Here is a 13,459-nt window from a genome sequence, read left to right as displayed (position 1 = left end):
ATTCTGTTAAGACATTTTTGCCTACTCTCGTGATGGATGGTTTCCTATCCTGGTGTCCTAAAGAATTTAAATTTGACACTCGTCAATTATTACTTACGTGGTCGCAGCCATGATCTATTCTGGGCCAGAACCGTTTCCTCGACGTGTCAAGCTTATCAGGCACCATTAGCGAGGGTGTGTGTGATATTAATCAATGTGCTCTCCAAAGACATCAAGTAGTTATAGACAGTTTCAGTGTGAAAGAGTACAGTTTTGAAAATTTATTTTATTGCACTTATAACATTGTTTATTTATTTTTCCTATTTGCTGTAAGAACATATATTAGAAAACTATATATTTTTATTAAACTTGTTCGAATAGAACCAGTTTTTTTTCTTCAATTTAAATCTCATGTGAATGTCCTGAATTCTGATTAGGTTTGCCATATTTTTATAAAAAATCATGCGATTGTCCCAAATGGGTGCATATCTCAGAGATTCATTTTTGTACAAACAAGGTAAGTATGATTTTGGAGAAAATGAGTGAATTAATACGGATTTTGTACCCAAAGCAAAACAATCAGTGAGTGAGGGCGCCACATGCCAACATTTGTCATACCATTCAATACTTTTTATACTTAAATGAACTTAGTTCTAAAATCGAACACCTGGCGATTTATGGTGGTATAACAGTGGCTATATTTTCTGAGCTGAAACTAATTCCAGCAACGTTATTCCATATTTCAAAATCAATTTGAGATCATATTATGCTCGGGGATTCAAATGTTAGTATTTGGCAGCACCTGTGCGAAAAGACATTTGCAAAGATGAAACACACGTGCGTAATATTGCAACACAAGTCAGCATTAACAAACGAACATTTGCAATCAATTTTGTTGATATAGAGTTGGTAGTAAATTAGAGCCACAATTTGCAAGGCTCACTTAGTCAAGCTGTGACACAAACTGTAAACTTGGATGGTAGTGCTAGTGATTGCTCACACTTCATACTTGGAATGCAATAAAACTGTAATGTAAACTGTTTGTAGAAAATGATGATTGTTGCATATTTAAATAAACGGTAATAATTAATAACCGGCACCACCATCGTGAATCGCTGGAGACGCATGTTTTTAGCATTTTGCGATAGATGCCAAAATTCGGAATAGATGCTAATAAATGCGAAATTCATAGAATATGCGAACAGATACTAAAATCACAAATAAATGTAAAATTAGTTTTTTTTTAAGTTACTATAATAAATACTAAACAGATTTTGTCTATGATTATTCTTTTTACAGCTTATGACCACATTATTATACTGGTAACTAAGCAACAAGGGGTCTTTAAACAACTTTGGGCAAATAATATAAAAAGTGGATGAAAGCCGGATTAATTGGCCACAAAATAAAATATGAAAAACTTGGTTCTGCTGCCATCAAATCAATTTGGTGTCCAGTGAATAGTGTCGATGTTGAAAGATTCTTCAAGCAGGTACAATTTAATAGTAACTGATCATCGCACTAATCTAAAACAATTAACCATTAAAACATGCTCCACGCTTAATTTAAAAAAAAAATGTTTGACCTTAAGATTAAATCCTTAAATTATTTGTATAAATGTATTTGTATGCATTTATCTTAATAAAGTGTGTCGGAATCGATAATTATTTGATATTTATGTATAATAAAAATACTTAGATGCTAAAATTTAACATTTTTAATGTTACAAAACACTAAAATGATAAATCAAAATGCTAAAATTGAAGAAAACAATAGATGCTAAAAAGACGCAATTCGCAAAATCTAAAAATGTTAAAAATCGCAATTCAGTGCGGCGACCTGAAAATAGTAGGTCCTTCCTCAATTCTGTAAAATGTTATCTCAAGAAAAAACAGTAATTCCATCTTACTTGGTAATAGAGCTGCATTTCAAACAATTACATTTGTATACTTTTATTGTTTTGTTTGTCAAACTGATGAAAACTTGTTTTTTAAATATGCATACATACTACACGAATATCCTCCAGCCTGCTTTCGGTCCGCAGTGCCTAAAACATTTACTAATCAGCTTTTGCGATTACTCACCTTAATATGCAACATTTATTATCTTTGAACTAATTCTCCTTTAGAGTCTATTCATAACAGAAAGCTGATATTCATAAAAGCACAGAGCCAAAACTCCATTGACGACCAGCTCTGAAGTATCTTAAATTACGTTTTCTCGAAATTATCCTTTTTGGACACACGACAGACTGGCTCTCAAGTACAGATGTATTATGTAATACATCTGTAATGAAATTACAAAACATGAAAAACTAACAACATCCTTAAACAATATGAAATTATCGGTAGATAATCCTAACTAAACAATAGGTATATTTAATTAACCATTTCTTTTATTTAACGAATAATTCACAAGATTTAAGAATGTAATATTTCATATATTGAACATACATAATGGTTTGTTAAAAATTGTTAGCAAGTTCAACTAAATATTTTGCGAGAGCCGGACGACGGTTAGCAATTAAGGTGATTAATATTCCCTGATTTAAAACACAAAAACCGATAGTCAATATGAACGCAATTTGGTAAGCATTTCATGTAGGGCATACTAGTTTAAATTATCACAATTAGGTTCCTAGGAGGCTCGTAGCTTAATTGGGGGTTCAAATCCCGTCAAACATAGTATTTTTTTCAAATGTGATTTTTTTCTAGTGGGTATATATCTGCGATGTTTTCAAGTTATGTATGTAAAACATTATCGGGCCAAAGTGACTCTACAAAAATTATATTTAAAATATTAGTTCATTTGGTGATACAATATTATTATGGGCTCACCAACAGTAGACGGCAAGTGGTAAATCATAAGTTTGTAATCCCGCGCTTGGAAAATTCACATAACGTTTTTCAATGCGTGTGTCAGAATAATGGAATTCAGAAATAATGGGAACTGAAATACCTAACGGGTAAGGAGTAGCAAGTAACCGATCTCGAGTAAGGAAGAATCCTAGATAAACTTAAACACGTGTCAACAATACGGCATACGTCGAACACTGACAGCTCCTCTCAGTTTATGCATTGACACTCATTTAATATTGATGTACACACTATTGCACGTGCATAATGCGTGTTTCATTTTCGTAGGACACTCACATATTCAGAACCCTGCATCAAAATGTAGCGTATTGAATATAGTCTATCGGAATTCTATTTATTATCTGTTTTGTGGTTAGAATCCAGAACATGGAGCTAATAACCTAACATCCATATTTCGTAAGTAACCTCTTATGTAGGAGAACAAAATGTACATCAAGCATTTTCATTTCATCACTGGTGCCGAAGCCGAATTTAGATATAACACTCATGTCTCCGAGTGGAAATCATTACTCTAAGGGAAATACTGTTTTTTACCTATCAGATTTATTAACGACAGACATTCTGCTCCACAAAGGTTGGGCACAGCTGGAGTAGGCTACACAGCACCATCTTACGGTCTGGCGATCTTGTACATACTTTTTGAAATATTTCCGGGTTTCCGCACAAAATATACGCCACTCCTCGGATTTACTGCTAATAAAACGGTTCGTAAAACCTTTCAAAACTTCCGTAGACACTTTTATGGCTTCCATGAGGAGTTTGCGAAATTTTCTATGCGTGGTTTTGCATCCGTAACGACCATTAAGGCTCTCAGAAATGTTGCTACTGTGTGCTTACTTTTACACTCGCATTTTAGAATCTCGTATCCTCCGGATACTAAGTGATATCGATTCAGGATTGTACAAACTAATGTAATTAGTTGTTCCAGGGATGGATTGTAAATGCAATTGATTTGGACTCACTCCGACTGCTCTGTAGATTTTTTCACGACGGTCCGTGGTTAGTTTTTGTGACCCGGCGCGCCACAGTAAGTTTGCATCGCTTGTAAACTAAGTAGTAGCGTGTCCGGAAACTTGTACGTATGCAGTTCGCCGTATTACACTTCACTATGAAATGTTGTATCGGAAATATATCGCGGTACATTAAAGACAGTCCAACCTCTATAGGTCGATAGTACTGACATAAAATTCATGTCTAAATAAAACACCGTTCTTGTCGGTTTACACTTAACAGGAAGCCAGCAGCAAACAAATTTTGAAAATAGCCGATATACTCAATGGATATACTGGATTATTTATTAGATTAGGATAGGTTTTCATTCTTGAATTTATGAATTTTGCTAAAATCAGCTATGGAAATTGAATTAATGTTCATATTGAATCTAATAAAATTGGAGACCGTATAGTATACGGTCATTTCTTTCCGATAAGAAAGCTCACGGCGAACTGTGCCAAGGTGAAATGTTTTACGTACAATTTACACAGAGACGTTCCTAGACAAAATGCCGCCCCTAGGCAGTGCCAAAATGCCGCCCCATTGTTTTATACAGTATTTTTTTTTATCATCCTTGCATGACTTCAATATCTAATAAATGTTTATATAGATAGGTACATTACTAACAAAATATATACCTACCACTAAACCTAATTTAAATGCCATCTCTACTTCAATATACAATATTGCAAGTCCACGGTTACAGATACATTTAAAAAAAATACACCTGACAGCTTTCAAAACACGCAAGTAACTGTCAAAAATTTATTACTATAATTCAAATATAATTCGCAAATCTGCACGTGTTGTCTAAGGACAACGGAAGTACATCGTAACCCCAACAAAAAAATACAGTCCTGTTAAACCTTTTATGGTAATTAATACATTTTGTTTCCCACCAGTGAGCTGAATTTTTAATGGAAAGATAAAAGTTTAGGTACCTATTTATATATAGATACTTATACCTAATGATTATTCTCGATTTGGCGCCTTTCGAGTGACTCCCGCCCCCAAGCGACGCTCAATCTGCCTACTCCCACAGGACGTTACTGAATTTACATGTAACCAAGTAGTAGGGATCTAGTTTTCTGAACATTATTTCACTAAGTGTCTATGTTTACGTGCCGTGTTTTCTATACATACATGGTATCTTACCATGCTCGTTCTGGTTCCCAGCTTTAGTTCATCATGGCTACATAGTACTATTATTCTCAATCGTGTAAAAGCTCTCTCCTTCTCAGACACGGAATTTCACCATCCTCCATCCATGAAAATGAAGTAGAATAAGTAGACAACGAACACCATTTCACGCGTTCTGTGCTCCGATAGAGGTTGCGAGAAATAATGAGAAAAGAAGAATCTCTTTTCTCGAGAAACCAGTTGTCAGATATTTCGAGATTCTCATTTTTCGAAACGAAAAATTTAAAAAGAAATGTTTTAAACGGAATCAATTAAAAATGCGTAGAGAATTTTGTTTCTCTCTCTTCGGAGAGTTCGTAATTAGTTAAATTCATGAGGTTCCTGTAGGAAATTGATTTTAAAAGGAAAATTTTCGAGAAATCTCTAATAAACCAATCTCGAGTTGTCGAGAATCAAAAAGAGTCAAGAAACCAAGAGATCTATCTAAAGGGGACTTGCTCATGAGACGTATGAGACCATACCCTGTTTAAGAATATTTACAACTCTTCGCGAAAGTATGCAATGAGCACTGTTGTCTTCATACCGCAAGTTGTTGAGAAGAAGTCGATTTCCACGGTTCTTTGTTATCGTAACGAGTTCTTCCTGTTACTTTCCTCGATGTTTCGGGCTCGTCGCAAAGGCCATAATTCATTATGATATTTAGAAATCCCGGTAAAACAGATATCTTTAAATGAGTAGGTACCATTTATTACAAGTTTGGGATACCAGTGGCGAAGACTCCATATTGGGCGATTATTTAAAGTTAAAGCCTACCTTCTTAAGAAAAATATTTTTTAATTGCATATTGACATACTTACACCCACGGTGGCCGCGCGGCTTAAGCGTTGGACTATAACGCCGTGGGTCCCAGGTTCGAATCCTGGGTCTGGCAAGTACACATATTGTTTTTCAATTTGTGTGAGTCAGGGTATGGACCTAATAGGTTGAGCAAGTGGCTGACATCCATTTCTCGTAAAAAACAAAATCTGTTAATACAAACCTCTACTCTGTGGAGGCCCATAATATGATCCTTTTAGGATCGGACATGGTCAAAAAAAAAATGTGAATGTGAATGTTAGACAATCGATAAATTTTCGGAAGATTTGGTCAAGTTCACTTTTGCATAGTTATTTTATTATTAATTTGAACTTTGCTCGCGTATAATGATTCACCGTCTCTGTTAAAGTAATACTATTTAATAAATTACTACAGGTAGCTACATATTATTATGAATAACATACACCATTTTTTTCATTTGCTCGATATCAACTTGAAAATAAAGTGATAAAATAATTAGATAACACTGTTTATATAGGCCTACCATAAAAAAGGTCACGTGAATGATACACTGATAAAAATGGCATATCAACCAAAACCTGCGTAAATAAATGCAACACAGAGATTCGAGATAAGGCAAATTGCCATTTTTTTATTTCGCATTATCAGCGGATATTAGTAGTCACACAGTAGGCGTTCACATTGTTTGTGAAACAATCGTTCACTTTGTCATACTTACGTACAATTTTATAGAGTTCAAATACAACACAATTTTATAGTACTTATTGCACTTTTTAATTAAATTTTGTACCGGTTTCGTCCTCTATCTAAATATCTAGTTCTAGTTGATATTGTCCCCTTGAAGAGGACGAAACCGGTACAAAATTTAAATAAAAAGTGGAATAAGTACTATATAATTGTGTTTTATTTAATTACAAATAATTAATAAAATCCTTTGCATTTAAATCTTGTCATGTAAAAATTTGAGAGTATTCTAAATATTGTTAGATTTATAATATTAAATGAAGCTGGCTAGCATCGATTATGACTCGGTAAAAAAAATAGCTGATAAGTATCTGCATCGGTAACTTAAATTAACCACTGACAATAAGGGTTTCTACAAATTGTATAGGGCACTCATTTTCAATACTATCAAGTTCATTTACAATCAAATCTTGAATTTTAGACCTAAGTCTTAATTTCCGTAATGCAGGTATTTGTTTCATATATGGCAATAGGCTGTGAAAAAATAACAGATCATCGTCAGAATCTTTTGTACACTCTTTTTCTAAAATTTCTAGTTTTCTTGTTTCGAGTTCAAATATTTTTTCATCGCGTTGTGCCATAACAGATGACATAGATTTGATTGTTTTCTTCGGCCTAATCACTTCTTCCGCTGTTGCTGAGTTGGACGTAGATGATGGTGATAAAGCATGTGAAATGTCATCTTGGCTTTCTTCGAGTGGATTCAAATCAGAATACTCCAGGGTTACGTTGGAATAACGTTTCTCAACAGAAACCTTGTCTTTGAGAAACATCATTTGCTTGAAATAATGCCAATAGCTGGTTGTATCTGTAGCAGCATCACAACTTTTCAGATTTTCAATTTTTGTCAGTTCTCTATAGAAGTAGGTTCGTAAGTTCTTCCATTTCACACGTACAGTTTTTTCTGTTAAATAAGAACAATGTGATTATTTAAATATTATTAATTTTTAAATTATTTTTGTTTCAGATAAATTTAACAACGGGAGAATCTTTTCGTTCCCTGGCATTTCATTTTCGCATGGGACGCGGTACTATACCTAACATTATAAGATGAACATATGATTGGTTCACAAGCATAGTGAACAAGTCCATTCTGGTTATTTTTGAAAAAGCTAGGTTCAAACATAATATTTGACTATTTCCTATTCTCTACCTAAGGGTATGATTTTTCTTAGATAATAATTTAAATGTTGGTACTCAAAATAGCACTTTTGAATAAAACTGTAATCAAACCCTTACAGAATTAGAAATACTCAAATATTATGTTTGTACCTAGCTTACTCAAAAATAACCAGAATGGACTTGGTTCACTATGCTTGAGAATACTCATGGGAGGCGATATAGAATTCTTTGAAATGTGAATATATTTTTGCCTACAACTGAAAAGTGCCATGAAATATCGCATTCATTTTATGAATCATGGAATTTTCCCAATTGCATAGGGGCAATTGATGAAAAGCATATACCTACCTACGAGTAATCTGTCCTGGTCACAGTCAAGTGGATCTTTGTACTACAACTAGGTACAAGCAATATTTTCTTCTATATTATATCTTATTGCAAGGGTCGATAATATTATTCTGGTAATTTCAGATAATCGTCTTTATTTCGTTCATTAGAAACAGGCCGACTCAACATCCCAGAAGACAAAGAAATTCCTGGCACAGATGTTAAAATTCCATAATATGTCATCGTAGGAGACGGATTATCCTTTATTAAACTACTTGATGAGACCTTCTGGTCAAAAAATTTTTGACAATAACAAGAGAATTTATAACCAACGTCTTTCAAGGGCACGTAAGAATGTAGAATGTTGTTTCGGAATTATGGCAAAAAAATGGCAAATTTTGTTGAAACCTATCGAATCTAATGGACAAACAGCTTCACATTACCAAAGCCATGGCCCCCACAAGGGGGAGGCGGCTGACAGGGCTCTAGTCTGGGGGCCCGTTGTGGCGGGTCAACCAGTTAAGTGAGAAAAACACCACAAATTTGCTCTAATAGGAAAAAAAATCGCCTGCGGCGTTACTTTCATTAAAGTGAAGCCTTTACTAAGCCTTTTTTAAAGAGGCACCTAGCGGGAAAATACGAAGCTTGCAATTTGAGATTTTTTTTGATAATTTACAATTTCAACTGTATTAATTAATAATTATGTATCTGAAAACATTAAAATGAAAAATATTTTTTGTTTTAAGTCAAAGATAAACTTACAATTGTAAAAAATGTAATAAAATGTGAATTTGTTGAATCGGACCACACCCTATTATTACATATATTTTATGATCATATTTATTAATAAAATTTAGTTTATTAAAGTTTTCTAAGCATCACCTAAGAGATTTTTGACTAATTCATGTTTTAATATTTTTATATCTATTTTAAAAAACATCGATTTTTATAAAAAATATAAATGTGTATAACTTGAAATCCTTTTTATTTAAGTGTATCAAATTTTATTTATGTATGGTCCCAATATTGAAGCTTGATGTTTTACTATACAATTGTTTGATTGTTTACTATACAATGACATTAAAATCTCAATTTCATCAAAACTGGAGTTAGTGACTTCTGCCTGTACGCCCACGATAATAAACAATTACATAACAACTTACCATCTTTATTTACTTCCTGTGCAACCTCCTTCCAAAGTGATTTTATCACTAGTACATTTTTATATAATTTGTCAGATGGGTTCCACAAAGGCTCTCTTTTATAAACTGCTCTTATTAAAACTTCCTCCATCTTGCAATAATCACTAGGTGACAATAAAATTATCCAACACGTCTGCTCGCCGGTAGACTCACTAGGTAACTAATATCATGTAGCGAGGCGCGAAGCCTGCAGTCTGGCCATTGCGAGTGTATGCAGCGTTGCCATGTCTATTGAAATTTTAGATCTACCCATAGACTATAGATACATCTACCGATATTTTTTGGCAATAAACTGAATTTTTATTTTTTTTCGAAATTAAAGAAATCTACTGATACTTTGGGTTTTTACATAAGTTAATTGATGATTATGTTAATAATAAACTTGAAAAATGATTCAACGAACTCCTTTTTATGTAAGTATGACGCTTCCAAATTGACAAAGAAAGCATTTTAACTCTACTCAAGAGTGCCATTTTTCCCACTGACATCATCATTATTTATAATAAAATAATGTTATTTATTAGGTACTATTGTTTCACATATAACAATAGATATACTAATCTATGACATATTAACATTTAAGGAAGTTGAACAATTCTAACAAGAGGCATTATTCAAAGGTTTACTAAGGGCTCATGTCTACTGAATAGTTTTATTATTGTTATGTTTCATAATTATTTTGCGATCATATTATGAAGTGCATGAAAGTCGTTATCTGCACAATGTTATTTCCCTCCATATTTTAAAATCATATCTAATTTATTGCATTTTGACCAGTCAGAACCAGCCTTTAATGGTCGAGTAATTTAGTCGTGTGGCGAGTAATTTAGTAACTAAACACGTATGAACAGTCACATTTAGTCAGTAATTTAGTAAAATCATTTAGTCGAGTCGATCCATTTTATTCTATTTGTTCGGTCGAGTAGCGACCCCCACCACCTCTCACTAAATACTAAACATGCCACGAGACAAGCCTGAACACGTTATGTTTAGTCAAGTTCATTAGTTGTTGCAGAATTTCTTCCTCCAATTCATCTAAAATATGAATTTATTACATTTTTTTTAAATTATAAAAATTTCAATAAAAAGAATGTTTATATTCTTAAATCTTTTGAATTATCCGTGCAAAAAAAAAGTTCATCTTTGCTTTGCTACGTTGTGCTCTGTTCATTTTGACACGTCACTTACTAATGTACTGTGTTCGGACACTTTTCAGTTACTAAGGCCCGTTTCAGACTGGACACCGGTGTCGCGCTCGATATAATATAGAACTAATTAACTCTGGGGCGTTCATAAACATAATTCGGATACAAAGGCCTCCTATATTATATCGAGCGCGACACCGGTGTCCCGTATGAAACGGGCCTAAATCACTAAATCACTCGCTACTCGACTAAATCACTCGAACAGTCCGAACCAGCCTTTGGCGATACTAAATATCGTTGTTTTCTTTCGATATCCCTAGGTTCGGGGAAGCTTTCGCCTGGCAACGAACTGTCAGATGTTGACGAAAGATGATTGATCTGTGGTCTCCATAGCCAGCGAAGCGTCTCGCAATCAGTGACCGGTGAACTGTGTCCAACAATAATAAATTATTATTGACCAACCTTGTCGCTGCAATAATCAATACACGAAGTAGTAATCGATATAAAAAATAAGCTAACGAGGTACTTATAAAGAGTCAGGGCCGCGCCAAGGGAGGCTGCCGCCCAGGTGCCAGCCCAAAATTGCTGCCCGCCACAAATAAAATATACTTACTATACAGCGGAAATACGAAAGAAATCAAATAAAAGTTAGAATAATTATTTTATTACAACATAATATTCATATTGTAACAAAAATATGACATACTTTGCATATTAAAGATACCAATATCATCCTCTATTTCTATTATCTATTAGTCTATTCTCTATTACAACGTGAAGCAACTTGAAACGATCGACGTATCTATGGAACACGGAAGCATATTGTATATAAAAAAATCTATTGACATGGAAGAAAATTGCGCTTCAGGCATTTTTTTACTATACATGAAGCAAAAGGATGAGACAAATTGTTTTGAATGGTGTACCTATATGACTTAATTTCTTGGCGTCGTTTAACCTTTATCCTAGCTCACGCTGGAAGAAATGGACCACTTCATACCATTTAATGCTACGAATGCATAACGCAATCCTAATGATAAGGGTCATTGCTATCAGTATCACACATTGTTCTGTTTCAGCATACCGGCCCATAGGGCTCGGGCGTCGCATTGCGCGTGTCCCACGATGGCATTTCGATGATAATAATAATATAACTGCGTCATTCGTGAGCTGGCGTGCCGCGGGGCGGGGGCAGACTCCGCGGCGGCGTGACCTCAATGTAGGGCACGGAACAAAAACACCTCCGAGCAACAAAAAGGTGAAAGTCCCACCAACGCGTTGGTACCTTTTAAGACAGTACCAGTACTGCCGAAGGCTAGATGAGGCGAGAGAAGTGAAACAGAAATCGTCGAAAAACCTTCGAGATAAAATACAATAATAATAATATTATGATAATCTTAATTCTACCGTTGGGTCCAAGTTTAGGATGGTGGATATTGTCCGTCGTGTTACGAAATGTGTACGTATGCAGTTGGCCACAGTGGCAAGGCCACATAGGTAGGTGCTTCGCTAGTGCTGAGCTAGGTGCTATAATTAATACTTGTCTACCAAAAACACTACTGCCACATTGCACGCTACGTGCTTGAGTACAAATTCATTTGACATTTGTGATAGTATAGTGTGCGTCCGTTCGCTAGGATATGTCACTTAGCACGTAGCTACAAAAGAAGGCACCTGCCTATGTGGCCTTAGCGCTTGGCCACAGTGACGGGCGGGCAACGGCGTCTTGCGAAACTCAAACGTATAACCGTGTGTGATATGCCCCAAAAAAGACAATGTCTACAAACATTTCACACACGGTTATACGTTTGAGTTTCGCAAGACGCCACCGCGCCGCCGCCCGCCGACCACTACGGTCTTGCACTTAGCCATAAAGTTGGAGTTTATCACAGTAAGCTATTGTATCGGAAATAGACGGCCGTATACACAGAAGTTAATTGAATTTAGTTAATGATAATAATATGATTATTATTGCGGGACATATTGGGTGCAGGCATCCTGGCTCTAGTCGCAAAGGCATCTTCATCTTGTCAGGCGCGCACAAAAAAAAATGGTATGAACTATCTTTTTCTAAAAATTATTCACAATATTGTGTTATTGAGGACGGCGCCGCATTTCGTGGCAAGAACCTCCGTGATTGGTACGAGTGCAGCTCCACTGAACTGTTCCGGGTAGCAGACGACAAAGCTAAGATCGCCTTGATGGTGGCCGACCTCCGCTAGGGGATGGCACAACAAGAAGAAGATTGTATTATTGATTTTAAACGTGGTGGGAGGGGGTGTCGTTAACAAAATTTAGCAGGTGACATTGACTTCCACATTTAGGACCCTTGCACTTTTCCGGGTACATACCCATACCCAGACACTCCGCACTTTAAGTTTGATGATGGACACCTGGCCTTTATCTATAACTACGGTGCTCACATGCAAGTAAGTCGCATCCACAAGTGGATCGAAAGCGCGTGGCGAAACGGATATAATTATTAGGATCATTCGTGTCCGTTTGTGTCGTACGCGCCGTTTTATCTTTTAGACATGCCGCATCAGAATATTAAAGCCTTCTTCTGACACGGCCATTGAGAGCCGTAGAATGTCGAGATGAATAGGGAGGCACTTTGAGAAGGCTGTTGGACAGCCAAATCATGTAAGTTACGATCCTCTGTCGTGAAGTCCTTACGAAGAAGTATTTTCATTTACCTAGATAATTGAATTGTTTATATCCTATTAGACTATTAGAGGGTCCGGACTCGAAATATCCCCCCTTTGTGTGCACGCCTGCATCTATCTTGCAATAATTTCGGCCAAGCCCATCGAATTCAATGTCTGAGATACCTTTTCATTTCTACGAATCTCAACGCAAAGTTAAAGAGAAATCGATTGGTTCATACAGTGGTGATGCATTTGGTTTGCCCAAATAAAGCAAGTTGCATATAGTCGAAACATACGGCGCGACCATAGTGGACGTATATAATATTATTAACACACCAATACAATTAATTATAATAATATGGTGTCCGAAGACTCATAACGTCATAACATAAGGTTATTTTGTAGTGGTTTTTGAAGAACACTACGTCTCCAAAGAACTAAGTGGT

The 13,459-nt window shown here is 35.5% G+C and overlaps 2 protein-coding genes across 6 annotated transcripts in view; both read right to left on the bottom strand.

Moving 5' to 3' along the window:
* The window catches only part of Smr (nuclear receptor corepressor smrter), a 436,555-nt gene that overhangs the window by 230,640 nt on the left and 192,456 nt on the right, over positions 1 to 13,459 (bottom strand). The window lies entirely within an intron of this gene.
* Positions 1 to 13,459, bottom strand: part of LOC147069834 (uncharacterized) — a 132,633-nt gene that overhangs the window by 19,458 nt on the left and 99,716 nt on the right. The window contains exons 1-3 of one of the 4 annotated variants that reach the window (XM_085950605.1): positions 9,182 to 9,382; positions 6,926 to 7,473; positions 6,430 to 6,625 (exon numbers count right to left, since the gene is read on the bottom strand). The exons of 1 other annotated variant lie outside the window; for it this stretch is intronic. In XM_085950605.1, coding sequence (XP_085806731.1) covers positions 6,599 to 6,625; positions 6,926 to 7,473; positions 9,182 to 9,311 — 705 coding nt within the window. In that variant the 5' untranslated portion in view covers positions 9,312 to 9,382 and the 3' untranslated portion in view covers positions 6,430 to 6,598. Of the gene's footprint in view, positions 1 to 6,429; positions 6,626 to 6,767; positions 7,474 to 9,181; positions 9,383 to 13,459 lie in introns of those variants that run through there. 2 more of the 4 variants (XR_015071185.1, XM_085950604.1) reach the window with 2 other exon arrangements.

This window comes from Rhyacophila brunnea, unplaced genomic scaffold (assembly GCF_057557595.1).
Source record: "Rhyacophila brunnea isolate RB1 unplaced genomic scaffold, BYU_Rbru_1.0 scaffold_23, whole genome shotgun sequence".
Taxonomy (NCBI): domain Eukaryota; kingdom Metazoa; phylum Arthropoda; class Insecta; order Trichoptera; family Rhyacophilidae; genus Rhyacophila; species Rhyacophila brunnea.
The sequence above is the reverse complement of the archived record's forward strand: the minus strand, read 5'-3'. Positions and strand labels throughout refer to the sequence as shown.